Source organism: Hydra vulgaris, chromosome 12, assembly GCF_038396675.1.
Source record: "Hydra vulgaris chromosome 12, alternate assembly HydraT2T_AEP".
In the NCBI taxonomy this organism is placed as follows: domain Eukaryota; kingdom Metazoa; phylum Cnidaria; class Hydrozoa; order Anthoathecata; family Hydridae; genus Hydra; species Hydra vulgaris.
In genome coordinates this window covers 84,539,523-84,560,000 of record NC_088931.1, presented here as the reverse complement: position 1 = coordinate 84,560,000, position 20,478 = coordinate 84,539,523, and the positions used below count along the sequence as shown (strand labels likewise).

The window sequence follows — 20,478 nt, the reverse complement described above, 5'->3', positions numbered from 1 at the left end:
TCACTAAACTCTGAGTAATATCTTTTGGAACATTACTTAGTAATTTTGTTACTTCTTCTTTCAGCTGGTACAGATATTTTATTTCAATTTTATTAAGACTGGTCTAAATAAGATCATAAATTCTCTATTAAGATCTAGACATGTTTGGCAGACCAAGACATGATTTTAATATTGTTTTCTTCAAATCATTGCTCGCAAATCTTAGCAGTATGACATGGAGCATTACCTAGTTAAAAGATAATTCCTATGTCCTTTTCGGAAAATGTCAATAGGAGGCATTAAATAATTATCCAATATACCTAAATATCTTTGAGAATCAAGACTTCCATCAATTAGTTTGAAGCAAACAACACCTTCATAGTTCATGCAGGCCCAGATGCCTATACTGCCACTAGCTTGTTTTGTTCTATACATAAAACAATTTGGGTTCTTTTTTTCATGTGGCGTTCTTCTCAGATTTACTCGTTTTTTTCTTAAATCAATCTCAACATTCATTTTATTGCTGAAAAGAACATTATGCTACATGCTCTAAGACCAAATTTTATGAGCTAAACACAAGTTTTTTCTTGCTTTCTGATGTTTTTTTTATAGATTTGGTTTTTTGAAAGCAGTTTGCCACATGTAATTGTGTTTTTGTAGTACTCTATTAATTGCTCAAGCACTGGCAACAACACCAGAAGATTCTTGCCATTTTCAACTGAGATCAGTAGATGATAACTTTCAATTTTTCACTATGCGAAAAAGTGAACGTTCATTTCTTTGATTTAAAATGTTGTATTTTCCAGGGTGAGAAAGATTTTCAATTACATTGCATTTGTGATATTGGTTAACTATTCTGCTAACAATTGCATGTGTTGTGTTTAATCGTTTCGCTATTTTTCTCATTGAGATGTTTTGTTCATTCATTTTACATTTTGTGATCTTTTCAATAGTTTTTTGAGTCATTTTGGTAGTCACTGAAATGTTGTAGTTAATTTGTGTGTGTGTGTGTGTATGTATATATATATATGTGTGTATATATATATATATATATATATATATATACATATATATATATATATATATATATATATATATATATATATATATATATATATATATATATATATATATATATATATATATATATATATATACTTGATTCACTCCCAACAATGCTGTAAGCAAAAACTATCAAGTTGGGAGTTACTAGATTAAAAAAAAAAGAATAGAGTCATAGAGCAAGAAAACAGTTGACAGAAGTCTTAAAAAGTTGTAGGTTGTATGATTCAGGAAAGCATGAGGATGGGAGAGAGTTTCAAAGAGTTGAAGTGCAGGGAAAGGAAGTAGACCAATAAAGGTTTTTAGAGCATGCAGGGACAGATACAGTAAACAAATCAGGCTTTGCTGAATAACGAGTCAAGTGAGAATGAGTTGTTGGAACTAGAGATGATAGCTCATTTGAGCAGTGACCATGATAGTATTTGTAGAAAAAAGAAAGGAACTTTATGACAATAAGAAGAGGCTCAAGCTTAGCAAATAGAGTGGGTCCAACAACATTTACAATGTGTTTTTAGACCTTGTTTAGAAGAGAAAGAGCATCATTAGAAGAACCAGCCCAAATACGACAACAGTATTCTATACAGGGACGAATAAGAGATTTGTAGAAGTAGACAATAATATCAGGAGCAAGAAAATGGCAAGCGCAATAAAGGGAAGCAACCTTAGCAGATGTTAATTTAGCAATCAATTGTATAAATGGTTTCCATGAAAAGTCAGTAGTAAACGATAATCCAACAAGACGTAAAAAAGAGGACTCAGTGCCATTCATTAATATGGGAATGTATTGCCATAGTTGTTTGCAAAAAACAACTGAGTTTTGTTGGAGCTAAAATTTACAAGCCAATGGGAGCCCTAATCTGTTAATGAAGTAAAATCAGATTCAAGATCAACTGCCTATTCTAAGCGACCAAAAAAAGAAGACTTTTTGTTAAGACAGGAGTACAAAGTTAAGTCATCAGCAAAAAGAGCTATTTAAAATTTAAGGTTGTCTGGAATATTGTTAATGTAGATAAGAAACAAAACAGGACCAAGGATAGAACCTTGAGGTACCCCAGACGCTACTGGAAATGAAGAAGAGTATTGGTCTTCAAAGATGACTTTAATAAAGTAGTATTGGTGTAGTGGTAGATAATATGCAGTATTTAATGTGGTAGTGGTGTAGTGGTAGAGCGCTTGCCTCATAAGCAAGGAGTTTGAGGTTCGATTCCCATCACGTCCCTGGTAGTACTGCACTTATCTTGTTTCTTCGCGCAGTGCCCTTGTTCATCAAGGTTAGTGTTTTAGAGTTATAGAGTTGGAAGAGGGTTGTAACTACAACTAAAGTAGCCTCCTTGACTGCAGTGGCCTTCATGGCTTGGGGAGGTGAATTAAAACTAATAATTAAAAAAGCAGTTAGAAAAGATTTGATAATCTTAAAAACTTTGCTAGATACACCCTATTAAGCAAGCTTATGGAGAAGACCAGCATGCCAAACTTTGTTGAAAGCTTTGGATATGTCAAGAGCAATGTGTTATTATGTACAATAAAAAGATGTAATAAATGAGGAAAAAATGAGTTGTATCAAGATATAGTGGATGATAGAGGAATGTGCAATGTAAAGGGGGGATGAAAAAAAATATTATTAGAATATAATATTACAGCATGAAGTGACAAAGAGTAAAAGAATGCAACTTTGTTCAATGACAGCTCAAGTGAGAACGAGTTTTGGTTGATCGAACTATAGATGCTTGAGCAGCATCCACAATATTATTTGTAGAAAAAAGAGATGCAACCTTTACGATAATGAGTGGCTCAAGCTTGGCAGTGCAAGTCTAGAGAATGGAATCAGGTATAAGATAGCAAATAATACAAGACCAAAGATGGAACCTTGAGGTACCCTAGAAGTTAAAGGAAATAAAAAAGAGTGTTGTGCTTTAAGGATGACTTTAAAACTGCAGTTAGAAAGAAATGATTTAATAATGTCAAAAAATTTCCCAGATACATCTTATGAAGCAAGCTTATAGAGAAGAACAGCATGCCAAACTTTATCGAAAGCCTTTAGATATGTCAAAAGTAATAGCCTTTGCCTCACCACTAATAGAAATAATAACTATAACTAAATAATATATAGAAAACATTTTTATTTAAGTTTTAATTAAAAATGGATTAGTAATTCATTATAATCTATAATAATAAAAATAGATAATTAAAAACTATGAGTTTTTTTCAAGTAGTTAGAAAATTTATTAGCATATACATTAAAAATAAAATTTTTTAAGATCATTTATTATTCAGCTATATAATTATTTTATAAAGTTTGTTGTTTTATTTCAAACAAAAAAACAATGCTCTTCATGAATTAATTTTTTAAAGATGTTAAGTGAGTAAAAAAATGTTTCTACACTAATAAATAAAATCTGCAATAAAAAAAAAATACCACCTCAATCACAATAAAATCACCATAGCTACCATAAAATCCTTAATACAATGTTAACATAAAACTTACCTCTATCTAATGAAGATTTATTGATGATCAAAGCATCCTTTAAAAATAACAGTAAATTATATTACATATAATATAATTTGATACATAATATATACACAGTAGATTCAAAATTAATCAACAAACCTCTATGTCATAACCACTATAACTCATGACAGCTACTGTTGCATTCTGACCAGCAGGTAATTTCTCAAATTGAATTATGTCTAAAGTCTTTTAAAATTAAATTTATTTTAAAACGTTATTAAAGATTTGTAAAAGTCATTATTTAAAGTTAGATGCAGTTTTAATGATGTTGTGCAATAAAATTGCCATTTAAAATCTTAAATATGATCTTTTATATGGAAAATAATAATTAAAACAAGAGAATTAAAAATAGTAATTAAAACAAGAGAATTAAAAATAATAATTAAAACAAGAGAATTAAAAATAGTAATTAAAACAAGAGAATTAAAAATATTAATTAAAACAAAAGAATTAAAAATAACAACTAAAACAAGAAAATTAAAAATCTTTTGAGATTTCACCTTAGACTTTACCATTGGTTGGTGTGGATAAACAAGCAAGTACATCAAAGTATCAATTCTATTTCTCTGATTGTATCCAATAGTACCCATGGCTTGTTTCCCCATAGCACATTGGTAAGTATTTCTAGGTGATTGATTGTGATGAGGATACGGCACTAGTCCAACACATACACCAAGTAGAGTGAAAGGTTCAATCTCCATATGTGTTGTGTCTCTGACAAAAATATGCAAAAATATTTCAGAATAAAATATTCCAATTTACAATAAACTAAATTCTTATGACAAATATTATTCAAAAAATTACTTTGTACACCCTTCCTCATACAGTGCTATTTCAGAATCATTAAGCTCATTCACATCCAAATATTCTATAAGCCCTTGATGCAAGAAATCTTCAAATGTTCTGTAAATAAATAATAACTCACTTAAACAATTATATCAAAAATCTCACATGATTAGTTTTGTGAATGGATAGACGCAGTGATGCATTGCACATTGATATATATACAAAGTAGCATTTCACACAGTTATATCTTGCAAAACGGTTTTTGCACAGTTGTATCTTGCAATGGTATCTGCATAGTCTCAAACAGTGGTGTTGTCTCAAACAGTGGAAGTATTTCATACATTAGTAAAAGATTTTTATTTGCTACTGTTCAATGGTCAGTTGAAAATTTAAAAGTATTCATTTCTAGTATTTATGTATCCCGACCTGTATACCTGTCTTATCTGCATGCCTGTTTAACTGATTTACAATATTAAATAAAAAGCTTTTCAACTAAATTAATGGAAAAATTATATAATCATTAAAACAATTTCAAAACTTGTCAATAAATAATGTTGACAAATATGTTTAAAATTTCTTTCCTTTCTATAAAATTTTTCTTTGCTTATTAGATTTTATTTGAATTAACTTAATAATAAATTTAATAATATAATTACATAACAATAATACAATTATATTTTTTATCATTTTCAGACTTTTACATGCAAAACATTACAAACGTTTAACATACATATGCAAATTTTTCATAACTGGTTGCAAATACATTTGCAAATATATTCCATATATAAAAACAATTAAATTTTTTTTTTGGCTAAAATAAGCTCACTACATGTAATGCAATAGAATTCACCATGTATAATATGTACATACACTCTAGAGTCATTATTGCATTTTTTTTTTGTTCAAATTACTTTTAATAGGGAAATGTTGCTTAACATCTAAATACTGAAAAAATTACTATAAAATATATTGATATTTAATATATTGTAATTTCAAAAACAGCTTATTTTCAATTAGAAAGCGGCAAAGAAAGAAAAAATTAATTTTTTTATTTTTTACTTTTTGATCAGAATCTAACTAAGTTATTGCACTTTTTGTATTTTTGTATGAACCATTTTGATCCAAATGCTTGAGAGCTCAATTTTTTGTATAATGTGTTGCATTTAGATGAAGTTGCTTTAAAACTCAAAATTTTATGCAATAGCACGATTAAGTAAGCACTAGAATAATTAGCTCGATCATTTCTTATGACCAATATATATTTTATAAATGCTGTTATATATCGTTGGTATAAAAGGGAAAGTCCATTTTTGGCAGTATGGAGTTATTTATACCACTATTTAGTATTTTAAATTCTCTATAGTTTGATATACTGCACAAATTTAATGAATCAATTATTAATGACTTATCAAGATTTTTTTATTTCAACACAAAAACTTATTACTTTAACTATTACGCAATAATTTGTTCATTATCTCAAAATGATGTTTTTGGACTAAGTGCATTTCCTTTGTATACAAACGATATATATTTATCTGATAAAATAATGGAGTTGGTTTATCAATTATTCATACATATTCCAATTGAACAGTGCTTTTTTAAAAAGTAGCTGAGCCCATACTTAAGTTTTTCAACACTTGCATTTTTTATTACAAGATGCAAATCTAACTATGTTAGAGTAAAATATAAAAATTGTATATCATCTTTGTTTACAATAACAAATTTTAAAAATACTTTGTTGTTTAAAAAAAAACTTTGCGTTCCGTAAGTTGTTCTGTCTGACTCTTTCTAAAAATCATTCTCAAATTATTGTGCAAAGACTCTACTTAACTCTTTGCATTGTAAGTGTTGGAATGCCAGATTTCAACCAAATTATGGTAACATTTTCAGAAACTCTTGAAACTCTTGAAACTAAAACTTAGTAGTCCTGAGAAATTTAATAAAAGAATGCATGACTTTGTTAACAAATGGAAGTTTTTTTATTTATACTCAATTATATACAGATGTATTATTTAAGATATATATGAATATTGGTTATCTTTATATATTGATAATATAATAACCTTTATATACTAACAGTATAAAAATCTTTATATTCTAAAAAAAGGTAAATTTTCCGACAATTTATTTTAAAATAAATGAAAAAGTGCTAGTTAAAATCACAACAACAAAAAAATTCAACATCATTAGAAAATAGTTAGAAAGCATTTTGTAATTACTTGCTCACTGAAAAGATAATTAAAAAGTGGAAAATATCTAAAAACTAATGATCAAATTGATAATTAAAAAATAAAAAGTCTAAAAACGTCTAAAAAAGTAAAAAAAAAACTTTTTGTATTTTCCATTGAATAGCAACAAATTATCACAATTCAAAATAAAATTGAAATATTTTGTAACAATAATTAAGTAACTTAATAGTGATAATAAAAGCCTAAAAATGCGCGAATATGGTAAAATAAGATTCTCTAGCAACAAAAACAAAACAAATTCAAAATGTTTTTTACTATTTAACTAATATTATCCATAAGCAGCAATTTACACATTCAAAAGTTGAATTTACAACTCAAAGTTAAATTTTATAACCAAATTATAAAGTAATTATATACTGATAAAAAACATAAAAATGCATAAATATGGTAATTTAAGGCTCCCTGGCAAAGAAAAAAAATTTTTTCTTTATATTATCCAGGAGCGTCTATCACTATTATAATGTACCATATTGTACACATTAAAAGAATATATATTTAGTAAATATCAGTTAACCAAAAAATTAGGACTATTTAGAAGTTTAGCAAAAATACAATATGTTTAAAAAACAATTTACGATTATTTGAGTTTTTTTTTAATTTTTTTAACTTTATAATTAATGTTATAATTTATATAGTTATAATCAAAAAAATTTTAAAGTGGAAAACTTTTGCTAGTCATTGTACTAAATTTGTACTTTTCTCCAAAATAATATTGAAAAGATGCAATTTTCTTTACTATTTTTCCACTTAACATGCTTTTTTTATAGTTCAAACTGATGCTGAATGAGCAGTAATAAATCAGTAAGCTTCATTGCTGTTTGTTTAGTATATCAGTTTATAATGGATTTGCTGATGTTTGTTTAGTACATCAGTTTATAATGGATTTGCTGATGTTTGTTTAGTACATCAGTTTATAATAGATTTGCTGATGTTTGTTTAGTATATCAGTTTATAATGGATTTGCTAATGTTTGTTTAGTATATCAGTTTATAATGGATTTGCTGATGTTTGTTTAGTATATCAGTTTATAATGGATTTGCTGATGTTTGTTTAGTACATCAGTTTATAATGGATTTGCTGATGTTTGTTTAGTACATCAGTTTATAATGGATTTGCTGATGTTTGTTTAGTACATCTGTTTATAATGGATTTGCTAATGTTTGTTTAGTATATCAGTTTATAATGGATTTGCTAATGTTTGTTTAGTATATCAGTTTATAATGGATTTGCTGATCTTTGTTTAGTACATCAGTTTATAATGGATTTGCTAATGTTTGTTTAGTATATCAGTTTATAATGGATTTGCTAATGTTTGTTTAGTATATCAGTTTATAATGGATTTGCTAATGTTTGTTTAGTATATCAGTTTATAATGGATTTGCTGATCTTTGTTTAGTATATCAGTTTATAATGGATTTGCTAATGTTTGTTTAGTATATCAGTTTATAATGGATTTGCTGATGTTTGTTTAGTATATCAGTTTATAATGGATTTGCTGATGTTTGTTTAGTATATCAGTTTATAATGGATTTGCTGATGTTTGTTTAGTACATCAGTTTATAATGGATTTGCTGATGTTTTTTTAGTATATCAGTTTATAATGGATTTGCTGATATTTGTTTAGTACATCAGTTTATAATGGATTTGCTGATGTTTGTTTAGTACATCTGTTTATAATGGATTTGCTAATGTTTGTTTAGTATATCAGTTTATAATGGATTTGCTGATCTTTGTTTAGTATATCAGTTTATAATGGATTTGCTAATGTTTGTTTAGTATATCAGTTTATAATGGATTTGCTGATGTTTGTTTAGTAAAAAAAACTTTGTTGCTTTTATAGCATATCAACAACATAATAGTATTGCTTCAGCTCATATTAAAACAGTCTCATTTTTAATTTAAAATTTAATTTAAAAAACCTTGTTCCATTTGATAACTCTGTAATATGCTGCTGGGTTACACAAGGTCGTCCCTTCTTAACAATGATATAAGGCCTAATAAAAAATATAAAAATGTACAACTAAAACAGTTGAACTAAAATCATTGACATTTTAAACTAATTAATAAAAACCTGCACATTCGTCCACCGTCTGATGAAATATACACACATCTAAATACAAAAATAAACTAGTGTAATATTCTGAATTTTTAAATATGTTAAGAAAAATTAACATATTGAAAAACAAGATTTTTCATGATTTTTAACAAAATTTTGTTTTCCTTGTTTAACAGACATAAAAATAAAACAAAACAAAGATAAAGATGGAAACTAAGATTGAATTAAATTAAAAATTGATTTAAAAAAAAATCATGTTTCAGTGGAATGGCAGCATCATCAACAGCTTGTCCAGGCTACCTGTTTTCAAGTTGCAACTGTTTTCAAGTTACTTCCGCTTTAGCCTATACACAACTTCAATAATCTAGGACTAAATTTATAGAGTAGTTAATCAAGTAAATCATCTCTTCTGTTTTCATTTATCAGATTCAAAAATGGATCATTAGACAATTTAGAGAATATAACTGCAAAGAACTGTTAGACAATTTGGAGACTTCAAAAAAAAACAGCACCAACTTTTTAAAGAAAAAAAACACAAGTACATAAATTTAAAGTACATAAACACAAGTCCTAAATTTTATTTTAAACAAAAGATCAACAATTTGGAGACGTTAAAAAAACTTAAAAAAAATACCAACTGATGCTTTGCTAAGAAACTCCAAAAAGATGATTTTACTTTATTGTCTATTTCATACTGAAAGTGAACATTATTTTTAAATTCTTATTTAATAATGAATAGCAATAGTGTTGAATAGCAAGGAAACGGTTAACAGAAGATTTAAAAAGTTGTAGGTGGTATGAAGTTGTAGGAGTTAAAAAAACATGAAAATGGGAGAGAGTTTCAATGAGTTGAAGAGCATAGAAAAAAACTAGACAAATAAAAGTTTTTAGACCATGCAGGGACAAATACAATAAAAGAGAATGAGTTTTTGTTGATGAAAGTAGAGATGATAGCTCCTTTGAGCAATGACCATGGTAGTATTTGTAGAAAAGAGAAAGAGATACAACTTTACGACAATGGTAGAGAGACTCAAACTTGGCAGAAAAAGCAGGTCTAAATACAATTACATGGCATTTTGGGATCTTTTCTAAAAGAGAAAAAGTATCATTAGAAGAACCAGCCCGAATATGACAAAAGTAGTCCATACAGGGACGAATAGGAGATTTTTATAGGTAGAGAATGGAATCAGGAGTAAGATAAAGCAGGATTGGTCGGAAAACAGGTGCAATTGAACTTTATTTCTAACCTTGGTCACAGCTGTTTAAATGTTTTAAGAACATTCAAGTTTACGTATGTTTCCATGTATGTCTAAAAAATTAAGTTTCAACATGCTAAAAGAACTTCGTAACATTAATCTTATGTAATTAAATGTTTTAATAGCAAGATGTTTTAAACAAATTGACAATTTACTTTTTTTGTTTATAAAAAAAAATTTCAAACTTTTTTTTTTAATAATATAAAGCTGGGAAAGTGTTATTAAAAGTTATATAACGTTTAGTGAGTTATATTAATATAGATTAATTTTTATTATTAGTAGTAGTTTTTTTATGTTAAATGTAAAACTTTTAAAACAATTTGTATGATTGATTTTATAAAAACAATACTATTAACAACAAATAAATTTTTAATGGAATTATATTATTAATCATTATGTCAATAAAACTAATGATCATATAAACATACAGGAACCTGAATTGCAGATATTATGTAGTTGCGTGAATTACGGATGAACCTACACCGCGCCAGAGGTCCGTACCCAACACAAACATTTAAATTAAAAAGCTGACTCACTAAACATCATCAGCAGTACTGTGAAGCAATACCACTGCTGATGTTTAATAAGTAAAAATAATTTATGAAGAGGAAGCCAAACGACTTCCTCTTCATTATTTTTACCTTTTTAGTTTAACCATGAAAGTTTGCTTTCAAACAATTTGATGCAATAAAAACTTGCTCTTACTTTACAAGTTACAAAATAAAAATATAATTCATTTAGAATGAAATATGCCCCTTATATATTAATTTATAATATATATTATAGGATAATAAACCAATGGACTTACGCAAAATATAAAGTTATTAAATGTATACTTAGTCTGCAGTTTAGTTACGGATCATTATAGACCTTTAATTGAGGAGTCTGGCAATTTTTTAAAGATTTTAAATACAAAAAGAAATATTGTTTCAAATATTAAAAACTTTGCATACTACACATGACATGAAATGTTTATATAAAAATATGTACTTTTTTATTTATCAACTCAACTAGTGATAATTTTATAAAAATCTTGTTGAAATAAAACATAAGTATATAAATAGAAGAAATTGTATTATACTCTTTCATAAATTGAAGAATGTTTGTTTCCTTATTAAATGATCCTTAATGGTAAATTGATAACTTTATATAAAAGAGCGACACTTAATTTTTTAAAAAATTACAAAAAAGCGAAGTTTAGATATGATTCACTCTAAATATAATATTTTATTTTAAATTTTTTTTTACGTTAAGAATTCTTTTTTCTTTTTTAGTTAAGTTTTTTTTGTAATTGTCTCGGTCAGTTAAGTAAAGCTATTTTTGTGCATTTTTGAAATGTTCTTAAAGCATCTAAAAATCCACAGCCAAGTTGATGCAAATAAATATTATATGAATGGTCAGGAATAGAATGCAATCGTACTTGCTTTCCAACCAAGCCTGTTAATGGCAAGCACGATAAAAAAAAGCAAACTTAGCACATGCTAACTTGTATTTGATTGAGTATATGATTTCCATGACAGGTCAGTAGTAAACAATGATCAAAAAGAAGATGTAAAGAAGAGGATTCAGAGAGAAGGTTGTCATTAATATAGATAGATGTTTGTATTAAATGACTGAGTTTTGTTAAAGTTAAAATTCAAAAACCACTGCAAGCCCCAATCTGTTACAGAAGTGAAATCAGATTCAAGATTGAAAATAGAAGACTTTTGTCAAAACAATAGTACAAAGTTGAACTGTCAGCAAATAGAACCATTTTTTGGTTAATATTGTCAAGAAGATCATTAATATAGATAAGAAACAAAACAGGACCAAGGACAGAACCTTTAGGAACCCCAGAAGTTACTGGAAATGAAGACGACTTTAATAAAGCAGTTAGAAAGAAATGATTTGGTAATATCAAAAATTTTCTCAGATACACCATATGAAGCAATCCATATGAAGAAGACCAGCATACCAAACTTTATCAAAAGCCTCAGGTATGTCCAAAGCCAAAGCCCTTGTCTTGCTGTCTCTAATTAATGCACAACAGAATCTTTCAGTCACAGCAGTTAACAAGTCAGCCATAGAACAAGAAGATTGAAATCCATATTGATTGTCTGACAGTAAGTTATTTGACTCAAGATGGGATGCTAGAGATTTATTGATCAAAAACTCAAAGCCCCTGCTAATAATTAAAAAAAAAGACTGACTGCAGGAAAACAAGATTCAGTCAAGCACTTATTCAATAGTTTAGAGAGAATTGAAGTCATTCCAACTTCCGTTGCTAAAGTCCTATCTCAATTTAACTCTTCTACACAAGAGTATGGCCATAAGATTTAAGAGTTGAATTAAAAGAAAGGTTCTTTGCAAATAGTTTTGCCATATCCTTAGGAGAGATAATAAGATCAGCCTCATGAATTAGAGATGGAATGTTAGACTTACCATTGTTAATGATACTAAGCCTTTCCAGAAAGTGCACACGGTTGCACACCTTGTTCATCCACGCTTAAAGTAATTTTTTTAGACAACTTGACCAAATTTTTATATAGTAAGCGTTTTAAGAATTTTCAGCAAAATAAAGCTATAAGAAAGGAGAATAAAACAATACACAAATAAAGAAAAGGAAGACTATACTAAATAGAAAATCTAAATAAAATAAGCTAAAAATAGTTAAATATTAAAAAGTATGTTGTTAAAAAAATAATATACCTAAATATTTTTCTGTTTTTGTTTTCTTATTTTTAGGATGTTTGTTATTCTCCACTACCAAAATTGATACAAGTCAAGGAAAAAAGCAGATAAGAATATAACAAAAACAATAACATTTTTTGATATACAATTTTTTTGAGACTATTTTCAGTCAGTCATATTAAGGAAATACTAGTTTTTGACAAGTTTTTTACATAAAAAAATAAAAAGTCAATCCTTATATTTAAATATAAAACATTTGGTTGTTTTCAATACCCCAATTAAAATAGTTTGCAAATTTATCCAAATTGTGCATTAAATGATTAAAGTTCATCAGGAAATAAACTGATAGTTTATTTCCTGATGAACTATTGTTATTCCAGAAGCTTGTGAGCTAGTGCATTGCTAATAAATTAAGTATTACGTTGAAAATTATTAATAAATTAAGTATTACGTTGAAAATTGGGCAATATAAGAGAAACAATTTCAGACATGCACCAAATGCAGTAAATAAATTTATAAAAGAAACTATATTATTCCTTCATTTAATTTATTCTATCATAAAAAAAATTATTAATCAAATAATATATTATACAAAAAATAATAATTTATTTTCTTATTTTCCTATTATATAAATATTGACAAAAAAGTCAAATATAGTTAAAACATTTTTAAAAGTGAAAAGACATGAAAACAAATAAATGTAATAAAAAAAATTAACAACATTTCTCATAGTTCTTGCATACATAGCAAATAAGTTTCTCAATTATACGGACTGATAAAAATTATGAATAAATTGCATATCAAAACATTCAATTATTGTTAAATCTTTATAAAAGATAATATGTTTTTTTTTCACCAACTTGTATCAAATTCAGTAGCTAAAAACAACAACCACTTTAAAAATAAGAATACAAAGGTTGTATAAAATTCTATAAACAAAAAATTTCTTTAAAACAAAAAATTTTTTAAACTGCCGTGGTCAGTGTGTTTAAAAAAATTACTTTAAACATAAACGAACAATGCATGCAAAAGTGCGTAGGAAAGCTTGTGACACTGTCAAAGATTTTTTTAAAGTCTATAGAGGCTAACCTCTGAGAAAATATAGGAGATTTAGTAAATTGGGAATAATCAAGGTTAGCATCAGAAAGCACCTTTTTACATTGATTTCTTGAAATAATTATAATTTAAGTTTTTTATAATTAGAACTACTAATGCATTATACCCTTAAATTAAAAAAAAAGGTTATTATTGAAATTCAACAAACTTCAGAAGTGATAAAAACTAACTTAAATGGAAAAAAATGTATACTTTTTTTAATAATGTAAAATTGATTGTAACATAAATTTTTTTTTAACTTTTGGTTTTTGATATTAGGTACTTCATTTATTTATCCTATTTTAATAATCAAAATCAAAAAGAAATTGAAAAAAAGCAAGCGTGTCCACTAATTAACATGTCAAAAAAGAAATCTTCAAAATTATGTTTTATATTAAACAATAATAATAAAATATAAACAAGTTATAAAAAGTTATATAATAAAAAGTATTAAAAGTTGTATAAAATGTTCAAAAGTAGTTCAAAAAGATGATTATGATTAGATAGAGCTGCACAAGAAGGTGAAAACCATGGAGTAAAAAGAAGCTTGACTTTGAACAGACCAGAAGGAATAAAAGCTTTCATACTAACCTGGATCCAGGAGCTTATGTAGGAGGTCTGTGAAGTCAGTGAAGAGAGAAAAAGCATCAGCCTAAGAACCATCACAAAAAAAATTACAAAAAGAATCCCAGTCAGCTTTAAGGTAGTAGTAGGCAGTGTGATAATATAGTGAGCTGAAGAAGTATGAGATTTATAGAGTTCAATGTATGGTCAGAACCATCTAAAGGAGAACAAGGAGAAACTGAACACAAGCTAGGGTCAAGGTGGGAAGATAAATGATTAGGGTTGTCTGGAAAACAAGTTACAAAATTAACTATCTTAGTAAGAGATTGAAAAATAAAGAAGTTATAGGCTTTAGTGTTAACAGGGTCAGTAATCAAGGGCAAGGGTCAAAGCCAAGTCATTCAGTGTGATGAGCTCTTTAAAGTCATCAATAACTGCAATATTGGCAAAAGGTTAAAGAAAGGTAAAAATTACATCTGAAAGAGTGATCTTGAAACAAAGGAGAACAATAAAAATAAAGAGAAAGGTGATGGAGTGAAGAGGTTCTAGGTGGAAGCACATAAAAGAATGGTCAGTGGATTAAAACCTCGACTTTCTCAACAAATAGGTGATTCGATTTCTTGACAAGTAGATGAACTGATGCATTAACATACAACCAAGCCAAGGAAGTGTCTATTTGAGTCTTTGCAATTCAAAGGATAGTAGCAATCAATACTGAGATCTGAAAAAGGAACAGCCAAATTAGTTTCACAAAAGAGCAACAAGTCTATTTAGGCTGGAAGTTAGATCAGCATTTGCCAAATGCCAACCCTAATTCCAAGGGCTTTATATATATATATATTATATTATATTTTATATATATATATATTATATATAAATTTATATATATATATATTATATATATATATATGTGTGTATTTATATATATAGATATATATATATATATATATATATATATATATATATATACATATATATATATATATATATATATATATATATATATATATATATATATATATATATATATGTATATATATATATATATATATATATATATATATATATATATATATATATATATATATATATATATATATATATATATATATATATATATATATATATATATAAACTTATACATATAAATACCTGTGAGAATAACTTGGGTAAATTGAAACAAATTCATTGATATATATATAACATCATATTATATATATATATATATATATATATATATATATATATATATATATATATATATATATATATTTATATATAAATATATATATAAACTAATAAATATAAATACCTGTGAGAATGACTTGGGTAAATAGAAACAAATTCATTGATATAACCAGCTAAACACAAACAAAAATGCTTTAGTAAAAATAAAGTAACTATTTCAGTTTGAAAAATAATAACTAATAATCATACTTAATTCCTCCATTTAATATAATTATTTTTTTTAAACTGAGTGCTTAATTAAAATTCAACAAATAGATATCTGATTTTAATTTAACTTTTAAATCAGTTGCATCTTGCATATTTTTAATAGTTAACATTTTTGGTTCATATTTTGTATGCTTTTAATGGTTTGCACTTTGTATGTTATAAGTGGTTCATCAAAATTATTAATGCATAAATGTAATTAACTACATTTGGTGGGTTTGGTATTATTATTAAAGTTTGGTGGGTTTGGTATTATTATTAAAGCTGGATTTATTTTTTTATGGCAGGATTAACATCATTTTTTTTTTTTTTTTAAACAAAAGACCGAATGATGGTGATGTGAATAGTATTGTTGGGAGTTTCCTTTTTATTTATCAGCAAAAAATAAAAAATTGATAGCACACTCTTCAATTTTAAAACGAGTTATAATAATGAGCAACACATGCAATATTTTGTATCTGGGATATAGTAATTGTTTTTTAATTCTAAAAAATGGTTGCTACAGAGTTATTAGGAGAAATTTTATTAGTTATTAGGAGAAATTTTAATTCTAAAAAATGGTTAACTCAGAGTTATTAGGAGAAAATTTGTAGAAGGATTTTATGTCGCCTTTTACATATCATGCCTTTTACTAAGCATGCAGCACAATATTTAATCATTTTATTGTGAAATTACCAAAGGAGCTAAAAGCTAATTTAAATAAAAGTATCAGTAAGGTAAAATAAGTTAAAACAAAGCTGTTTCTATCTGATATAAAAATGGCTGAATAAAAAAGTAAACAGAAATACTTTTATTGCAGTTAGTAAAAAAAAAACGTAGTTGAACATCTAGTTATTTATTAAGCGTCATTGCTTTAAGTCAACACAGAAAAGTTGGATGAAAACCAAAAGTAATAAAAGTGATGTATTTTGTTTACAACAGAATTATTTTTCACATTTCTTGAAGCCAACAAAGTATTACAAAAAAACAAGCATATATACACAGAAGACTGAACAAGCGCAAATTTCATAAGTGCAAATTGGCATAAGTGCAAATGGCTTTAGTGCAAACTTGCATAAGTGCAAACTTTCATAAGAGCGAACCAGTTGCAAAAACTGGCATATATGCAAACTGGCACAAGAGCGCTAAAAGAATTTGCAAACATTGGCATAAGTTCGAATCGGCATAAGTGCAAATTGGAATAAGTGCGCCAAAAGAATTTGTAAAGATTGGCATAAGAACAAATTGGCATAAGTGCAAACTTGCCAATTTCACTTATGTGAATATTTGACACTTTCTTACTCCGGATTCTATTCTCTATAAATCTCAAATCCGGCCTTGTATGGAATACTGTTGCCATATCTGGGGCGGATCTTCTAATGATGCCCTTTCTTTTTTAAACAAAATGCAAAAACACAATGTAAACATGCTTGAACTACTCTTGCACCCAGCCTCTAACCATAATCACATCATCATAATGTTGCTTCTCTTTCTCTTTTCTACAAAAACTACAATGGGCAATGCTCTAAAGAGCTAGCGTCTCTTGTACCATCTACTGAAATTCATTCTTTTGTTACTCATCACTCAATTAAGTCTCATCCTTTTTCTGTGACTGTTCCTAAGTGCTCCAAAAACTCTTATTCCTCTAGTTTTTTTCCTCAAAAATCAAATCTTTGGAATTAGCTTCCTTCTTCTTGCTTTCCTGATTCATATAATTTTCAATCTTTAAAGTCATCTGTCAATCATTATCTTACTCTACAACCTTCATCTTTGCTCTTCCAGTAACTTCCAACTCTAATAGTGGTTGCTTGCAGTCTTGTTGAAAGTAAAGATGTTAAAAAAATATATATATGAAATTTTATTGAGTGCACTTAAGCACTTATGCAATTGTTTCCAAATTTTTTAGCACACTTATGCCAATTTGCATTTATGCCAGTTCGCGCTAATGCCAGTTTTTGCAATTGCAGATTTCTATAAAAAAAAAAGTAACTATTTAAAATAATAATAAAACTATATTTTTAAAGTCACAGTGTCAAAGTTTGTTTTCCGCATTATCTATTATTAATTAGAACATAAGAAAATTGTATGAGCGTTTAACATATTTAATAAAACTAGGGTTGAAAATTTGGAAATTTTCAACTTGGGAAAACTTCCAGAAAATTTCTGGAAATTTTCAACTTGGGAAAACTTCCAGAAAATTTCTGGAAATTTTCAACTTGGGAAAACTTCCAGAAAATTTCTGGAAATTTTTAACAAAAAAAAAGTTATTTTTTTATAATGGGTAAAATATTATGTCTTATTTTGGCAGTTGCTATGGACAATTTTGTGGATTTGATTTAAAGATGTTATTGATTAATGAAATTAATTTGAACTATTTAAAAATATAGTTAGCAATAAAGATAAAGAACTTTTGATTTCGAGCTAATACATTCCACCGCTATGTTTAAATAAGTATTTTTAAGACTTAAGTCTTACTCGTCACAACCATACTAGGACACTTGTGACTTTATAAATCAATAAATTAAAAAATGAGGGGTGGGGGGGGGGATGAGCCCGTAAAAAGTACCAACTAGTTTCCTAAAATTATTAATAAAAAAAAGGTCCTTAAAAACAAAAATTTATGTGACTGTCAAATACCCAACTAGCCGACTAAACTCATCAAAAAACCGACTGTAACTTGAAAATCACCTTCTTTGTGGGGGTAGAAGACCACCTTCCCCCACACACCCTCTCCCTAAAATTGTCTTTGTATCTTTACACATAAAAAATCTTTGTTTCTTTAAAACACTCTACAAAAGTAATACACAATAAAACTTGTTAATCTAAAAAAGTTTTTTATAAAAGGGTTTTAAAGTATTTGTAAATTGTTTTTGTATATTTGTGAATACTTTGTTGTTGTAAAAGAGCACATATTTTTTTGATAAAATCAAAATTCAAGTGAAAACCTAGTGGTGTATATAGGGGCATGTACTTTATCTGAAAGTAGAAAATTGAATGTTAACAATAGTTTACAATATTACTTTTATTTGCGCAAATTACTCCTTGTGTACACTTAGCCTTACAATGACAAATGACTAGAATATGTAAGAAATCCGCTGAATGCAAAAATTTTTACAAAAAATAGCGACAAGCAACTCAAAAAGTCAGCAGGCAACCAAAATTAACGAACTGGTTACTTTCAGTCGCCCTTCTGGCAATCGACGAAAAGTCCGAGTGTACACCCCTGTGTATATATATATATATATATATATATATATATATATATATATATATATATATATATATATATATATATATATATATATATATATATATATATATATACATATATATATATATATATATACATATATATATATATATACATATTGTAGAAAATCATGTCATTTTCTACTACATTATAGCTCTGACATAGTTCATCGAGCACTTTCTTGATAGTATGTGCACAAAACAGCATCACTACATATATATATATATATATATATATATATATATATATATATATATATATATATATATATATATATATATATACTTAATATACTTAAACAATTTTAAAATGTATTCCACAAAATAGAGCGCTCAATCTTCTTAAAAGAACAGAGCAATTATAAATTAGAAGAAAATCACTTAACAAAAATTTTTCTCATTTAACAATGTGTTTCATCGATAAAGACTCATCAGAAATGAATGATCAAATTAATAAAACTTCAATTTATACCAAAAATTAAATTACAGTAAGTCGCAAATGTCTTAACTACTGTAAATCTTCACACATTTGTGGAATTTGCTGACACTATTATAAAAAAAATTCTTTGGAAATGATTACTTATGCTTATTAAGAAAAATATTTTTAAAAGGGGAACATAATTTAACTATTATTTGAGCTGATTTAATTATATAGTTTTTTAGGAGAAACTTATTTTCGTGCCTGCATTTAGAAATTAATTCCAATTTTTTGTTTAATAAACATTCTTGGTTTGCATGTGTAAGTATTTCAAATTTTTCTTGAAGGCATAGTATACATTTTTTAGAAATATTGTTATATGCAGGCGCTGTTTTAAGAATGGACCAATTCAGTATAAAATCATAAATATTTTTATCTTTTAATTTCCATATATATTTTGACAGCATGGTGTCTTTTGAATACTTTTTATTTTTAAAAGGTTGCTTATGATCAACAAAACGTTTTTTCCATTTACCCTCTGTTATGCCAATATATTGTTTATCAGGTACATTCTTAGTGGAAGCAACACATTTATATACCACATTTTTTGATAAAAAACTTCCACTTATTGGACAATTGTTTTTTTGTTTACAATTACAATTTTCTGTAGTTTTTTCATTTAGGATTTCCTTTTTTGTTTAACAAAGCATTATTTTGACCTTTAATAATTCTTTCCATGTTTTTTGTGCAACTGTAGCTAACTTTAATTGTATTTTGATTTAAAATTTTATGTAATTATTAGAGGGCGGTAAATGCTTATCAACAAATTTAAAAACACTTTTCTTATGTTAGTGGAAACATTTTTGCTATATGGGGGGTTGAACCAAATTACATTTTTAGTTTTATTTCGCTTTTTTGCATTCTTTTTTTCTGGGTCAAATTTTAGTTCAAAATTTTTCTTCGATATTTGTTTAGAGAAATACATTTTCATTAGAGGTTTTGGTTTAGCCTATTATCAATTGAAATCGGCAATTATTTTAGAATTTGGGGTAAATCATTTGAGTTAATATTAATATACAATAATTTATCATTTGGTTTTTGGAAAGGCTTATATGAATTTTCAGAGAGGTTTAATGTGACATCAAGAAAGTTCA

The 20,478-nt window shown here is 26.8% G+C and overlaps 1 protein-coding gene across 2 annotated transcripts in view; it reads right to left on the bottom strand.

The window, feature by feature from the left end:
• LOC100208496 (DNA-directed RNA polymerase III subunit RPC2) overlaps positions 1–20,478 on the bottom strand; it is a 114,736-nt gene that overhangs the window by 31,359 nt on the left and 62,899 nt on the right. For both annotated transcript variants that reach the window (XR_010642780.1, XM_065814764.1), the window contains exons 21-27: positions 15,539–15,587; positions 8,657–8,695; positions 8,505–8,579; positions 4,355–4,453; positions 4,051–4,264; positions 3,650–3,736; positions 3,527–3,563 (exon numbers count right to left, since the gene is read on the bottom strand). Coding sequence is in view for 1 of the 2 variants with exons in the window: in XM_065814764.1 (XP_065670836.1) it covers positions 3,527–3,563; positions 3,650–3,736; positions 4,051–4,264; positions 4,355–4,453; positions 8,505–8,579; positions 8,657–8,695; positions 15,539–15,587 (600 nt within the window). In the remaining variant the exon portion in view is untranslated. The remainder of the gene's footprint in view (positions 1–3,526; positions 3,564–3,649; positions 3,737–4,050; positions 4,265–4,354; positions 4,454–8,504; positions 8,580–8,656; positions 8,696–15,538; positions 15,588–20,478) is intronic.